This window comes from Rhinichthys klamathensis, unplaced genomic scaffold (assembly GCF_029890125.1).
Source record: "Rhinichthys klamathensis goyatoka isolate OS25496 unplaced genomic scaffold, OSU_Roscu_1.1 h1tg000616l_1, whole genome shotgun sequence".
Taxonomy (NCBI): Eukaryota; Metazoa; Chordata; class Actinopteri; order Cypriniformes; family Leuciscidae; genus Rhinichthys; species Rhinichthys klamathensis.
The window spans coordinates 501,923-518,537 of NW_026607068.1; the positions used below are offsets into that span (position 1 = coordinate 501,923).

Genomic DNA, 16,615 nt, shown 5'->3' on the forward strand with positions numbered 1-16,615 from the left:
AACAGCTCTAATCCTTTTAGATATTGATCCAAATAAACTGTTTAGTGATTCCCATGCCTTTACGGTGTCAGCAGAACTATTCATTTGATTACTATAGTGTTTAATGTGCTCTCTTGCTCATCAGTTAAAAATTTTGACCAGCTACATGGCAAAAATTTAAGTTATCACATATTTTGTAAGCTACTTGTTCTTGTTTTTGGTTTATGAGCTCAGTGTTTATTGTTAAAACAATTAAACGACATTAAGGGTGATTTATCTGCATTTTATTATTATAATTGTAAAGAATGTTATAAGAGTTTTATAATACAATTTTTAGTCAGTAAATCAGTAAGCCAGTTTGTAATGCATTCATATAATATTTTAGGAAAGTATTAAAACAGAAAAGGAAAGCAAAAAAGATACAGAGAAAGAGATAAAAAAAAGAAATACAGTGTTGTGATATGTATGTGCAGTATTTAAAATTCTGCAATACTCAAAAAAGTACATCAGTTCTTACAAACATATTTTTAATCTTAGCTAAAACAAAGTGGGTAAACACAATAAGTATAGCAGAAACTGATTTACACCAAAAAGTATGTAAAAAAAAAAAGAAAGTGAATTAAGGCCAACTCAGCATTAAATATTCTGTTGTCAAAAATGTAACAATCTGAAATGTAGTGTAGTTATATAGTATAACTTTTATTTCAAGATTTAATATCCTTATTCTTGCTAAAATTCTAAAGAGTATATTTGGTATTGATTCCATACATTATATGCCATCTATAACTTTGTAACTGTCAATACAAATACTGAGTTCCCTGTGTAAAGTCCTTGCACAAGTTGTAGACTTTGAGGACCATATGTACCATTTATGGCATAAACTTTTTAGCTTTCAGTCTGGGTATGATTTGCATGTCCCTGACATCATTGTGCTGCAGAAGCCAGCACAGGTATCTCTCTGAGCCCATACCCCATCCACTTGTTTGAAGAGGGATGGCTTGACGCATGTTGATGTACCATTTGTATGAGTCCTCTGGTACAGCATGGTGTTGTAAGGCCTCTCGTACCATTTCAGGTGTAGAATGACGTTCCCCAAGCCCTACTGTCTCCCCTAACCCCAAGAGAAGGTCAGCTGCCTTGGCTTTGCTTCTGCCTGAGCCTTCAATATATGCTTGGTAGAAGGGCACTCCAAGATGGTCCATTTCTGTCAGCCAAACAGCACCTCCATACTTTTTAATTAGGACCTTTTCTCCCTTTCGCGTTAGCTTCCTGCCAAACTGTGGTTGTCCCTCCTGAACCCACTCAAGGCAATCAGATGATGGCATAATGTTAATGGCTTGATCCAAGGGTACTCTTGGAAGAGGGTTTTCTAAGTTCTTCAGTAGTTCTTGGGCATGAGATAGTGTACCAGCTGTGTTTAAGATAATGTCGGAATGTTGCTTTACCATTGCCTGAGTCAAATGTGCAACATAGCCTTCAGCTATAGTCATGGCAGCATCCATGTCGCCCAGAAGCTCGCATTCCACATGGTAGAACTGGTTGAGATGTGTAGCATCAGGATCCTCCCCTCTGAAACTGGGGGACACATAGTAAGCCCCAGGAAGACCATCATGAAACCTCATAAAGTACTCTAAAACAAACTGCATAGAGTCTGCCAGATATATATCTTGGCCCAACATGTTGACAAACACCGGCTCAGAATCTGACCCCAGACCCATTGGAGAGGAAATTGTGTCAGTTGTGATAGGTGTCAGTGCATAAGCATACTTGCATTTGTTGTTGAAGTACTCTACTGTGCTATGAAACAGGGTGTTTTGGATTTGAAAGAGATTGCGATACCATTTGCTCTTGATGGCTAATGCTGCATGAGTCTGGGGGTCTTCCCAGGATTGAGGTGGAGTAGTCTTTGTTATCTTGGTGTGGATCTCTGTAAGGTCATCTTTGTTAGCTGGAGGACCATCTACTGATGTTACATATCCTGTGTAAGTTGGGCAGAACTGAGAAGTCACAACTGGGGATTTGGGGGCATTAGGCTGATGAACTAATGGAATCAGTTTGGCATGGGCATAATCAAACTCAAACCCTTCAAATATGAGAGCTACACAATGGGCATTCATTCCTTCTTGCACAAGATGAGCAACCTTTTGTATTGCCACAAGTAGGGATGTATAGTCGCTCTCCTTCAGACAGAAGATGTCACTGGTAAGCGGTTTTCTTGGCACTAGAACTGTAAAGCCTGGTGTATTTGGAAAAGGAGTAAGGAAGGCTACATGTTCATTGTCTTCCCAGACACGCCACTGTTGCTCTTCACCACGAATAATGCGGGGGAAAAGGCTGTTATCAGAAGGATCTCCATGGAAGTCAAAGCAAGAAGGGGCATTGGGTGTCGGGAGTCGAGAGCGAATCTTTGCCTGCACCTGGTCAAGAAGGGTATCTTCACATCGTGGACCATTTTTGGAGCAACAGTATCCAGGGTCATAAGGATTGAACTCCATTTCCTCAGCTGTTTGAGGTTTCCAGTTTGGTTCTAGGTCATGGAGAGGCAAGACTTTGATGTAAGCTGGCTTGTCATGTTCTGGCATGGACACAAGGGCGCAGCGATGCACACAAAGTTTCTCACAAAGGAGATTGGCAACTAACTGTGCCCCCTGCATCATTGCTATGTAGTCAGGTAACACTAACTGAAAGATGCTACTAGGTCCATTAATAGTCTTTCGAGTGAGAACAGTGGCTCCTGGGGTCCAAGGATTAGACTGTAGGTGAGCTACCAATTCATTAGTCTCCCAAATCACATTCATAAACTCCTTCCTAGGTCTTAAAACCTCAGTTCGAGGAATACCACTGACCATTGAACCAACAAACATGACCCCAGCATTGGTTTCAATAACGGCTTCACCGTGATGGTCTACAGCAATAATTCCTGCACACTTTTCTTCCAGATCATTGTTGATAACTTCTCGACAAGCCTGTCTGAGACTGTAACCTTTGAGGTTGTATAAGCTGGCTACTTTGTGAGCAACTGTTTGACGTAAGAAGGCATCACCATCACCAGAGCATGTCACGGCTAGTTTCTCATCAGCATAAATTCCTGCCCCAACTATAGCGGTGTCACCGACTCTGCCTTTCCACTTGCCAACTAAACCTCCCGTGGATGTGGCTGCTGCTAACTTGCCCCACTTATCCAGCGCAACTGCACCTACAGTTTGAGGATGGTTATTCTTGCCATCACCTGACTTCATAAGCAACTCCTTGTATCTTATATCAGTGTCAAAGTACTCTGATTTTAGTGTTGTTTCTTTTTCTCCAAGACTGTTTACAAACTCTTCGGCACCTTCTCCAATCAGTAAAGAGTGCACACTCTTTTCCATAACACAGCGGGCTGCTTTTATTGGGTTTTTCACTCGTCGCAGGCAAGCCACGGATCCAGAGTTCTTCCCATGTCCATCCACAATGGTGGCTTCCATTTCATGCTCCCCATCTTGGTTATATACTGATCCTTTGCCAGCATTAAACAAGAAACAGTCCTCCAACGCAACTACACTTCTTTGTACTGCATCCAGACTACTACCTCCATGAAAAAGCACTTGTGCTCCAAGAGTTAGAGCTGTTTGAAGGGCAAATTCAATGGTCCCAATCACCTTCTCATTTAGCATCATTTCCTCTCCTGCCCCACCATGGATCACTAAAGTGAAATCTGGCTGCATGGTTTTTTGCTCCACAGCTCTGACTGCATCGTCCACTGAAGATCTATTTACTAGTTTTTCTTTATTGTCTTGCAGGAGACATTCAATGGCTCCCATCTGCCCTGCAATGGCATACCTTAGTGCCAGAAGCATTACTAGTTTTAGATTGAACTCAAGTCTTTCTTTGAGATTTCCCAGGACATTGGCAAAAGTACCCTTTCCATTCAGGACTAGACGTACTTTGTCCTTCCTGCCTAGATATGTGACAGCCAGCTGGTCTGTAGCATAGACGTTACCTACAGCACACTCAACTCCCTCCATTAGATCTGACCCAGTCAAGTAAATCGAAGGGCATCCAAAGGGGTCAAGAAACTTCTTGAGTGGATTATCTTGAGACATAGATCTGCGCAAGGCTGCCAGATGAGGCCCCACTCCAAGGCCAAGTTTTGTAGCTTTGATTAGGTTTTTGTGCTCTAAAAAGGCAAGGTGAAAGAGCTGGAAAAGCTCATTTGTGTACTGGGGAACATTGTCTGGACCAATGCAGGATGCCAGTGCTGTAACAAGCTGGTGAGATCTAATAGTTGTGGAGTATGTGGGATCACAGCGGCCGTGTTTAAAGTGACGCATGTGAGTAGGTGTCACTATGATGAGGCTAGTAGCTGCATCGCCAAGTGTTTGCCTCAAGGACAGCTGCAAAGTGAAATTAATCCATGCATCATATAGACCTCTGTGACCCCTTAAGGTGGTGAACACATCTGGGTAAGATGATATTTCAAAAGTCATGACTGACTGGCTGGCTTGTAGAAGACTAGAAACAGACTGATTTGGCACAGTTATTCCTTTCAGAGGTATTTTCAGAGGTTTAGGGTGAAGAGAACCAGCATTTGAGAATGGACTTAACTTATTGGTTTGCGTGTTTATTACTATGTTTTCAGATTCCGAGAACTGCCACAGACGTTCAACAAGAAGCCCAGCTACCATTCCATCCAGGGCACTATGCTCAAACAACATGCCTGCTTGTCCATTTTTAAAAACCACCAAGTTCACCACCTGTTGATGAAGATGGTAAATAGTTATGTCATTCTGCTATTCATATCTAAACATTACAGTGAGTTGAGTCTGATTTAAGCATTGCGATGGGAAGTCATATAATCCATGAATTTCAACAGTACTTTACAGTACTTAATTTTATCTTAATAAAAAAAAAATTTAAATACCAAATTAGCATTTGGTATTAGAAGGGCACAGAATTATTGAAAAAAAGTAAAGCTTTTAAAAGCTTTGAAGTTTGGGCGCCAATTCAATTCAAATGTCAACACATGGAATTTAATAAGTGATGAAATTGTTCATTTCTGAAATTTGACAAACCCCAATTGGCGTTGGAAATTAAGCTTACTGCTGTACAGTTCTAATTATAAGGTTCTAATTAAACATCATGATTTGTTTTTACACACCTTATCATAGTATCTCAAACATCTGTTATCTTTCTCCCCTAGTCGGACTGTATTAAGTATTCCTGCAAGATCAGCCGGTGCTCGTTGGTCTTCCAGGGAAACAGCCAGAATGGCACTCTCCATCATTTCAAGTGAAACTGCTGCTTCACCCCCTGTCTTTAAGATATCCATTCTCACAGAATGCCAGGCTTGGCGATGAAGAGAAGACAGACCACAAATAACGGACGGGTCTTGTTCGGGGGGCGCTTCTGGGTGACTCATTGCATGCACCAGTTGGGTGTAGATGTCATTGAGAGGTACAGCAGAAAGAGATTCCCCTGAACTTGGTTTCCATACAATTTGAATCGGAAATATACCCCCTCGACAGGTCAAAATGGCGTGAAGGCTGTCTGGGTATGTCTGGAACATTGAGGCAAAGAAAATTTCATTAAGATGAGTGAAATCGGTCATTAAAATTAGGCAAGGCAAGGCAAGGCAAGTTTATTTATATAGCACATTTCATACACAATGGTAATTCAAAGTGCTTTACATAGGAGAAAATAAAATAATCAAAACAAATAAGAATAATTAAAACAGTTTAGAATAAAAAATAAAATAAAGTACAGTTAGTTTTACTTAGTTAAAGTAACTTAAAATAGTAAAAACTGGAGGTTAATTGGAAATAAATACCTTTAGCTCATCATGGCTCTTGCCTGGTAGGCGACTAGCCGCAAAAACCTGTGACTGTTGTGTTCGCTCAGTTGGTACATCCCCTTCCACCAGCAATGGGTCACTGTACAGCTTAGCAGCTGCCCACAGCAGGGCCGTAGCCCGCTCTATCTGTGCAAACTCCCCATTTAGCTTAGAGGAGGGCAGGATGGAGGGAATAGCGGTGGAATTGGGCAGAGGATCATAGCAGGAGAGCAGACGCTTTTTGAATTCCTCAGTCACCCAGTTCTCACGTCCAGAAGCGTGATCTTTCAGATGTTTTTGGACTTCCTGTAGTACATCTCTCTGCTGAAAGAGGGCAGTTTTATAGTGTTGGTACTGGTCGGGATTTAAGGTGAGCTGAAGCACCCGGCTAGCTTCCTGTAGAGTAACATCCAGTTCTGGAATGGGATAATCAGGTAGCGCCATCCTGCAGAGTAGAGGATAAAACATAAAACTTTATAATACATGCTTAAGTTGTGTCATGTGATTTAAAATTGAATAATACCATGTTTGTATGATTACACTCAGAGCATTTTCTCAGGGTACATGGAACACATAACTTTTTTTTTTTGTCATGCGCATTTGAATAATTTCATTAGGGGCTTAATAAATTGGCTTATTTCCAGCACAAAAGACTTAGTGTGATTTAGTAATGTACTTTAACCGTACAAGCATGTTTCAAAGGCATACAACACATTTAAGGATGACCACTATAACGTACATGATGACTTAATGACATTGACACATTCCAAACCTACAGATACTCAAAATTAACTTCTGTCAAGGATACCTTTTGGTCATGTGGCCATAATGAGTATAGCATGCTGTTTGTATAGGCAGTCGTCATGGGAATATGTCTCATGCTGCATGTTCCTAATTTGATTTTGGCTGATTTAATCACGGTCTGTCTCTTTTTGTAACTCTTATAATGCTGTCTTTCTTTTTTCCATTTATGGTCTCTGGTGACATGGAAGTTCACTCTAGGTGACATTGATCATGTAATGTCATTGATTACTACTGAATTAATTCACTTTAGACTGGAACAACACCAAGTAAAGCATGTAATGCAATCTAGATAAATCTAGATTTACATGCTCACACACTTATTCAATAAAGTATTATACAATATTCTTACAAAATTAATTGCCTGTAAAACATGGTACTGTCCTGCTTAAAACAGCTTAAACCACCCTAAACCAGGCCAGGCTGTGAGACTAACTTAAACCATCTCTTTTGGTTTGGGATTTTTTAATTTTTTAATTTATTTATTTTTGCAAGAACTTTTTACATACTGATTTGACATTCTTATGTGTGCATGTATGATTCCCCCCAAATGCATCACAATTTTCATCACAAATGCAGCCAGGCTATATTTGCATAACTTAACTGTATATTGCAAGTAAATTGATGTCTATATTTTCTGGGGTGAAAAAAAAAACAGAAAAGAAAGTAAAACAGAATCTCACAATGCCATAATTACACAATTGTGAGGGCAAATAAATTAGCTTCCAGATTGAGCTTCCATGCAACTGCCAACTAATGTATTGATTTAAAACACAACTAACTCTGTGTAAATTAGTTTTTAAATGTTCATATGTATTATTGAATTATATATATATATATATATATATATATATATATATATATATAGTACTACACTAACAAACTAATGCACATGGCTAGTGGTTTAAAGTTTGGTTGACATTAATTCAGTGAAAACTTGACTACTTGATTTTAATGCCTTTCAGTCAAAATTTTATTTCTTATCGTTTCTGATTTTCAGTGCAAAGTTATTTAAAGTTTGTCAACAAACTTGTGTATTTTAATGTCAGAGAAGAAACATTAAGCAAAAAAAACAAAACAATATATAAGCATTCAACTCACCTCAGAGCAGTAAAGACTTCCAAAGTATATGTCGTCTAGTCAATGCGATGAGAGCTAGAGTGCAACAACCTTTTGTTGCAGTGAACAAACAAGAAGAGGACTGTAATCTGAACCTAGTGATTCCAATTAAGGAATTTAATTTCCTATCTCCCAATAGACGTGCAATATAACAGGAAGACTGTCACACTGACATTCCTTTTCTTTATATGCAATAAAAGAGTATCAGCCTCATTTATTGTTTCTACAAATGAGCAACATTTTTGATACTACATTTTTATTCTAAACATTCAACTCCTGCAGAAGCTACTTATTTCCTAAGTCTATATAAATTGACCTTTCTAGATTTTCTGTGTGGAAGCTGCATTTGAACCTTATTAGTATGCTCTGAAAAACATATTTATACCACGGCGCTACTGTATATACAGGGGTATTGATTTGTTGTGTGGTGTTTTAATGTGATGTGTTACGTTGTTTGTTATGCCCTTTATGATTGTTGAGCACTTTGAGCTATAGAGTCGTTTAAAAGTGCTTTATAAATAGAGGAAATGAAACAAATGTAATGGAACTGTGTTCAATGATAGTCTTGTTCTATCTTTCACTCTGTGAGATTATTAATCTGAAGTCTAATGTTCTTTCTGCATTCACACATCCTTCCGTCATTCAGAATAACCTGCAAAATGCGATTAGACTTGAAGTTGAATTAGCTCAGTATTGCTTTATAATCTTATCCATCAGTTTTAGATATCATAGTATGACAGTAAAATAATCTGGACATTTGGATAACTTGTGCTCACTGTAATCATGGTTGTCTGTAAAGGACATTGAAGTTTCATTATCTCATTAAAAGACATCAGATGGTAGAAGAAGGATGAGGAGTTCCTTAATAGACATGGAAACCTAAAAAATATCATGTGATGTGCTGTGTGGTGATGATTTTTGTTTCCCGTTAGCTGAACAAAGAATGCATTGAGTAAGTTATCTTGTGTCTCACGTGAGAAAGGTCAAATTATTTTTAGTGAAATTGCAGGTGCTCTTTGTTATCAGATATCCAGATTATGAACAATGTTTAACTGTGACATTCAGGCTGAACACATCCTGATCAGACAGACCTTGAAAAATTTTATGATACTATGATGTTGATACAGAATTGTTAGCCTTACTTCCTTTGTTAGTGTTTCTTTATTATAGCGATTGGGTTCCTGGGTGTTTCACTTTTGGCCCTGTGAATTGTTATGACTCTTAAAACAGACTTTCACTAGTTTTTTTTTGTGTGTGTTTTTTTGTCCATCAGTGTCCATCAGTGAATATACAGGCATCACATTTTACCCATATAGTCCTGAACAATTTCATAATTTCAGTACATATCAGATTCTTTATTCAATCGAGCATTTTACATTTTTAGAATAAATGTTTGTTACATTTGTTTTAGTTGACACAATTATAGCCTGTTCATATATATATATATATATAAACGATCAAGAAAGAACAATTCTGACCTAATGTTTTATCAAAAGTTATAGGGACCGTGGTTACCAAACAATCATGCTGAAAGACAAAATATAAGATTTGATGTGTGAAAAAAGTAAAACTCAAGGTAAATATCACAAGTATTTTTGTAAAAAGTAAAAGCTAAATTTGATATTACATTGTGGATGTAAATGGACTTGGACTTAGTGCAGGTAACCCAATGCACAGGACAATGGTGACCTGAGAATAAATTTAAATTCATGATTCTGAAGCTGAAAATACAGAATTTTTTTTTTTTTTTTTTGATGAATATGCTTGCACTCTGTCACTGACTAGATTATTAAAAATCATGTAGGCCACTTTTTACTTGTTAACATAAGACATTTGGCATTATCAGGACTCACACATATTCCCCCATTGCATTATTATATATTATATTCATCATTATATATAATAGATTAATGTAGTACTGACACCAAAACAATTAGAATTTATTCTCACACAGTAATTTTTATTTTGGGTGAACTATTCAAGATACATATTGTCACCATCCACGATACTGTTGTATTTTTGTATTGCGATATATTGTGACATGATATATTGTTACACCCCTAATATGTGTGTGTGAATTTCACACAGTAAATATTGAAATGTTTTATGCTATATCTATAATTACTTTTTTCATAGTAGAGGATAATAAAGTCCATTAAAGGCATTTTAAAGGTATTTCAAAGAATTATCATTTTAAAAACCCTGATGCATTGTAGAAACGACAGAAATATACTGGTAATACTAACTAAATAGGCAGCAGCCCACTTGTGGCTGGTTTTTGAGCCCATTTTTACAAACTTGTTCCAATAACCCCGGAAGTAGTCACACATATTCTTCTTCCGGAGCGGCATTGGTCGACCCTTTACCGAAGGCTGTCTGATCTCCCCCACCCTTGCCAAGCTAAACATTCATTTCTGTCTAATTCAAACGTGAGTAAAAGTTTCCATTGGCTCCGAGTATGAGTTTCGTAAACATTTGAGACCTCGGAGGTTGAGCTTATTGACATATTTTCACAGTTAAAGAAGGTCACTGGAGATAAGGCTAGCTAACGGTAGCATGCAAAATAACTGCAGCTCTGCTTGCAAACGTCTCATTTTCATACACATTCGCCAGAACTGCTTCCCACAGAGCGTGTTAATATTATTTAAAAGGTTATATTTATATTTTTTCCAAATATACCTAAATATGTGTGGAACAGGCTTTATTGCTCTGGGCATTGCAGTAGTTATAAAGGCGATGGTTTAGTCAAGCTTACTTGGGTTGGGTATCAATCAAAGCATTTAAAAATCAGGCATGTATTTTAAAAATCCCCAACATTAATTATGATAACTAGTGCTCAGACATTGCACATTTCATTACAGGGGTATATAACTTATAAAAGCCGCACGTGCCAGCATTGGTCTGCTACTCTGCTTTTCATTTGTTTTGTTTTGTTTTGAAAGAAAGAGCGCTGAATTGTTGGGATTTGAATGCGGTTTGGTTGTGTCAGCTGGTTATTGAATAAATATTTGCATTATGACCGCGGTTACCACAGTACTTTGCTGTGTTCAATGTCCTGTTGTCATCCATCCAAAGGGTGGTTTTAAAGTCACCATGAAATTGAATTGAAATTCTTTTTATGGAATATTGTATTTATTATAAACTTATTTATCCGTGCACATCATTATTTTATTAAAGCTGCTGTCCGTAACTTTTTTGGGTTAAAAATTATCCAAAATAATAATAATTAAAAAAAACATAACCAGCCAGTGCTCAAAAATATCTGCTTGGTTTTGCCCGATTCAAAACGGTTAGCTTGTAATAATGATTTTAATTCCAGTGGTACTGGTGGATTTCCGCGGGAAATTCGAGCATGTCTTTGCGTCATTACGTCACATCTGTACACATAAAGAAGGCGTCCCGGCTAGTCGGCTATATTGCGTGAGGATGTTGGAGGTGGACATTTTTAGCCTTTTCTCACAGCATTAAATAATTAAACTTATGGCGGATCCAGAAAGGTTCAAACGACAATCACCAGTGACAACTGGACATTCACCACTTGTAAAACCCCAAATAATTCGGACTTCGGAGTGGGTAACGTTAGAGAAAAAAGAGACTGCAACTGGCCCACGCGAAAACAAGGATAAACATCGGTTCAAAACGGACGCAGAGACGGCTTTTTTTCTTTTAGGACAGGTAAGACATTTCAATAGTTCAATCGTGTAACAGTAGCACACTTGTTCGCTTAATTCACACAGTTACGGAGTTTCCTGTCTTTATTCGTTTAGCTATTATGGTAAATATTTTGTGCTAGCTATGAGAGGGAGCAATTCACCTCTACTCCAAGAAAACCAAACCGGCCTCCTCCGAAATTATATATAGTTTTAAATATGCATCGGATTACAGATAGGCCTACGTGTTTTTTTTTCTTTTCTTTTTTCTCAAAGAAAACCAGTAAAGAAACATTAATTTATTGGTATGACAATTAGAAATTAGACTGCACAGAAATAGAAACTGAACTACAGGGTAATCATAATACACATTAAATGTAGTCACAATGCTGATGTTGATAATTTGAGAACAAAGTATAATTTGAAAGGTTTGACGCGATCGTTATATTTAATCAGCACGATATACTGCAAGGCTTTCCCCCCTTAGTTGATGTGGATGTTACTTACTTGTTCAGATGACATTTTCCGATGAAAATTCGTATGTTGTCATGGTCATACTGTAGGCCTACTTCCAAAAGTAGAATGTGTGATTCTGAATGCCAGTTTCCACATCGGCGCGGTGACTGACAGACTCGCAGTCTCAAAACATTGTGTTCATCCGCGCTGTTTCATGCCGATGTGCAACTCACGCAAAGTTAATAATTCCGCGAATAACTGCAATTACAGATTTCAAACAGAGATGGCGACAGAGGAAAAATGCCGGACTGCAGCTTTAAATTCATGTGCCCTTAATTTTTTATCAAAATCACTTCTCCCTCTTGCAGTGACATCTTTTAATTCTCTGATGATGTGTTTACTGGTGTAAGGGAGGGGAAAACTGTCATGGCATCACAGCAATAGCAAATGGGTTCTAGTAATCTCCTAAAGATCGTATTTACGAGTTGAACACACAATTTCATAAATACGAGTGGGAAGCTCTGGGTTTTCTTGAAAGCCCCTATTGTCAGGCTTTTCAATTGACAGCGAAGTAAGCTAATTGTCTGCACAGAACATGATGGCATTATAACATAACAATGTAATTTGTAAAGATAAAGTTTAAGCAAAAACATAAAAAAGCAAAGCACACCTAATGCACATTTCTTTGTTCTTCATTTTCTAGAACTAAAGTTTAAGAACCTTGCTGTATTTTTGTGTAATTAAGAGAAAGTACACCGCCATCTTACTCCGATGAAAGTGACTTGAACGAACCTGCCGTCGTAAACACGACTTCCCATCTCGTAAATACGAACTTCCCAGGAGGATTTGAATGCACCAAAAGTTCAACCATCCAATTAAGTCCCGCCCTACAGGTTTTCCTGTTCGAGAAGCCGTTTCACTCATATACACGTCACAATAGGGAAGTAAAGACTAATGCAACTTCCATTTAACACTGACTTTAAAGTGTCCATCTTCCAGGTGCGTGTGAGACGTCGGTCTCTGCCCGCTCTGAACCCTCCCTGATGGGCGGCTGGTCCCGCAGTGCTGTCCTGCAGCTGTACCGAGCACTGCTCCGTGCAGGTCAACACCTACAGTACACCGACCGCGACTACTACCGGCGCGCAGTGACCCGAGAGTTCCGCCGCTGTCAGACCCTCAGCGCCCCAGCAGAGAGGGAGGACGCGCTGAAGAGAGGACAGTTCTTCCTCAACAGCAGGCTGGGCGGCTTGGTGTAGAAGTGACCCATCAGCACCAGACAGTCTGACTGCTAGCCGGTAAGATGAGCTTTTCTGCATTTGAAACATTGTAGGCAGCTTCCAGTCCGGGAGGTGCATGTATGTCTAAACCACGGTTGTTATCATTAACTAAAAGCGTTAAAAAAAACATTTTTGTTGATTGAAATAAAGCTTAAAGGTTACCTATAATTCAAAATTGAATTTACCTTGGTATAGTCAAATAACAAGAGTTCAGTGCATGGACATGACATAGAGTGAATCTCAAACTGGACTGTTTTCGCGTTCTCATTTAATTCACGTTTATGAAAAACACCCCTGAAAAACGGTCGGTTCTCCACACAATACCGACTGTGACGCAATAGTTGGGATCATTAATATGTACGCCTCCAAATATTTGCATAATGCCAGCCCTCAATGCCAGGCGGGACTGCGCAGCCGAAGCATGGCAGTTGCTCAGTGTGGATGTACACATGAACACAAAAGTATTTTTTAGTTCCTTCATCTGAGCCTCTGAAGAAACAATGGGTTAATTTTATTTTCTCTGGAAATTTCCAAACATTTCACCGAGTGTTTCCTCAACTTGGGCCAATACAGAGCTGGCCTCGGATCGAGCTACCAAGCAACACTTTCTGATGTGTAATTGTTCAAGTTCAGACAGGTAATCTTTCTCTCAAAATCGTTCAATACTGTTTATGCATCAGTAAGTCAAGCCAGTGACTAAAATATCAGCTTCACATCGTTTCTTTTAGTAGGATGAAAATAATCGTATTTAAATTGTGAACAAATTATATACAGAAAGCGATCAAAGAACAATCTTTCCACACAGCGCGAGTTTATCTGGACACTTGCCAAACTTGTTATGAAATCAATGACGCACGTTACTGCACAACGAAGCTTTTACTGTATTTACATCATCGTGTTTGCATTGGTGAAAGCCTTAGAGAGAGTGCAGAAACTGCTTTGCAATGATAAGATCTTCATTCTCGCGATCAACACACTGTCATCTGCTCAATGCTCATCACGGCAACATTTTATGTGATGGGAATAGATCTAAATACTTTAAAAACATCTCACGATTCGTTAATCTCGATAGCTGTTATAGTAAAAACGTATAATAGCAGTAGTAAAAGTATTCGGGAGAGAGTTTCACATGTAATGCGTTGCTATTTCATATGCAAGCATGTCAGCCAATCACAGCAGTGGCCGCGGTTACACTGAATCCCACAGCAGACACGCCCCTTCAAACAGAGTGTTCAAATCAGAGGCTAAAAGCAGACTAGGAAAAATGCCATTTATTTCTAAATTATGATTATTTTTTATCTAAAAAACATACTAACATTATAAGGGTAACCCAGGAAACATTATAAAATAAAATAAAAAAAACATTCTAGGGCACCTTTAAACAAAATATGAATATTGCCTTGGCACCTAAATCAAAATAAATTGATGCACTAAAATTGCTCACTGGAAATAAATAAAAATAAATGAACATAAATAGAAATATTTAAACATGACAAAAGCACAAAATGACTAAAAATGTAACTAAAATGAAATCTGAAAATTAAAAAAATAAAAGCTAATTCAAAATATTAAAGAGCCCCAATTATGATTTTTCAAATATTCCCTTTCATGCAGTTGGTAATATTGCTGTCTGTGAATGTAAACATTCTGTAAAGTCGAAAGTGAACAATAAAGTTTTTGTCTCCCAAAAGAAAGAATCAACTGAACCTCCTAAACGAGTCCTTTTTCATTCGAATCCCACTGCTTTCCAGTTCTACGTCACTAGAAGATATATTCCGCGGGATTGCGGGTATTGCGCATAATTCTAATCATTCCCGCAGGTCTCCCATTTATAATGCGGGAAATTCCCGCAATCGTAATCCACACAGATTATAAAATGAAATCATTCTTTTAACAACTCTCTGCCAGATGCAATTTCACAAACAGCGTGAGTGTTCAGCGGTGCCGCGTCTTCTATCTCTTCTCTCAAAATGTGTTGTGCAAGGCAGGCATCAAGCGCTGCGACGATAATACACACTCGTTTAGGAGTCTGGACATGACGCAATATTCACTTGCACAATCGGACCAGCAGTGCATCGTGACTGAAGTTTACCATTTGCACGTCTTTTTAAGTCTTACCAGTTTAAACATTCAAGCGATTTTAAACTAATCAGTGCTCGCGCGCTCTCTGAGTTAATTTTCTATGCGCACATTCAAAGAAAATCCGCCTCAAAAACAGCTGGCCAGTAACAAAAGTTATTTTTCGCGGATTATATTGCTTTAACACGCAAAATTGTCAATTTCGGTGTTCGTGAGCATACTCTAAACATAGTCGGTTTTGTCTTTAATAAGCATAAAACGCATGCCAGTATAATGAACACAGGATCCGTGCACTAGCTCTTAAAGTGACGGCCGCCATATGTGTCTGTCAAAACAACAACAAATATAGCTTTAAGTTAAAGGAATCAGGATTAATAGCCTATGTATTTAATTTATTCAGGACTAAAATACTACCCAGTGTTATTTTCCATTTGATTACTTTATTCAGTTTCTGTATATGAATAGTGTTAACCTATTCAAAACCTTTTTTCTTTATTTGTCTTTATTTGTATCTTAATTCTATTGTATTTATTTGTGCTATTTTTTTTCAATTTTATTAAACAATTTAAATCAAGCTTCCTTGTGATGTGTAAATTCTTAACAACAATATTACCCCATTGTAAAAATGCAATGAGCGCAAACATTTAGGCAAGATAAATGTAATAATTTTGTTTATAGTTTCCAAAATTATCGTGATTATCAATATTATCACGGTTTTGCCCTCATGTGGTGTTCAAGTCAATTTGACCCGGAGAAGATTTTCTTTTTCCCGAAAATACTAGTTCATGTTATCGCTTTGGACTGAAACTTAGTGACTTTGTTCCCAAACGGTTTAACTAAATCTCAGGTTTTTTTGAAAATGTTCCTATTTTTTTTGTGGGAGTTTTGTTACCTTGTTACACTTGTGGTGTTCCCGGTCAAAAATGACCGGCCTATAAAAAAATAGCTTATAAGTCACTCATTATACCATATTTTCACCCAATCTTGGATTCAATCTTTTTGTCAACTTGTTCTCTTTCAATTAGGACTGGTTTTATATTTCTGTTTGCATCTGATTAATCGGGGGCCTCATTTGTCTGAAAGTAGGCATCTCATTTTTTGAGTAAAAAACAAATAATGTATGAGTAAATTTGGAAATATGAAAAAAAAAATGAAAAAAATGGCTACTGTTGATCACACTAGTCTACTCTAATGTTTCACCAGGAATTTTGTTTTGAAACTTTTGTTTTGTAAAAAATATGGCACATAGTCACACTTGAGGTGTTCCCGGTAAAAAATGACCGGCCTATAAAAAATAGCTTATAAATCACTTATAATACCATATTTTTACCCAATCTTGGATTCAATCTTTTTGTCAACTTGTTCTCTTTCAATTAGGACTGGTTTTATATTTCTGTTTGCATCTGATTAATTGTGGGCCTCATTTATCTGAGAGTAGGCATGGT

General features: G+C 37.9%; 2 protein-coding genes across 2 annotated transcripts; one reads left to right on the plus strand and one right to left on the minus strand.

The window, feature by feature from the left end:
* Positions 1-246: 246 nt before the first annotated feature.
* Positions 247-7,764, minus strand: si:ch211-256m1.8 (uncharacterized). Its single transcript, XM_056240841.1, has 4 exons — positions 7,691-7,764; positions 5,786-6,233; positions 5,117-5,515; positions 247-4,712 (listed from the first exon to the last, which is right to left on the minus strand). Exons 2-4 carry the CDS (start codon positions 6,230-6,232, stop codon positions 849-851), a joined length of 4,710 nt encoding a protein of 1,569 aa, XP_056096816.1. The 5' UTR covers position 6,233; positions 7,691-7,764; the 3' UTR covers positions 247-848.
* A 2,286-nt stretch (positions 7,765-10,050) lies between these two features.
* Positions 10,051-13,070, plus strand: LOC130075981 (mitochondrial ribosome and complex I assembly factor AltMIEF1-like). The gene is made up of 2 exons (XM_056240855.1): positions 10,051-10,137; positions 12,814-13,070. Exon 2 carries the CDS (start codon positions 12,858-12,860, stop codon positions 13,068-13,070), a length of 213 nt encoding a protein of 70 aa, XP_056096830.1. The 5' UTR covers positions 10,051-10,137; positions 12,814-12,857.
* Positions 13,071-16,615: the final 3,545 nt, after the last annotated feature.

Bases quoted from the DNA above. Each gene is read 5' to 3' on its own strand.
- si:ch211-256m1.8 (XM_056240841.1), bottom strand. From the start codon at position 6,232: ATGGCGCTACCTGATTATCCCATTCCAGAACTGGATGTTACTCTACAG. The intron at 5,516-5,785 runs GTATTTATTTCC...TCAATGTTCCAG, and splicing joins AGAGCCATGATGAGCTAAAG to ACATACCCAGACAGCCTTCA. The intron at 4,713-5,116 runs GTGTGTAAAAAC...CTTCATCAACAG, and splicing joins GTTTGAGATACTATGATAAG to GTGGTGAACTTGGTGGTTTT.
- LOC130075981 (XM_056240855.1), top strand. From the start codon at position 12,858: ATGGGCGGCTGGTCCCGCAGTGCTGTCCTGCAGCTGTACCGAGCACTG.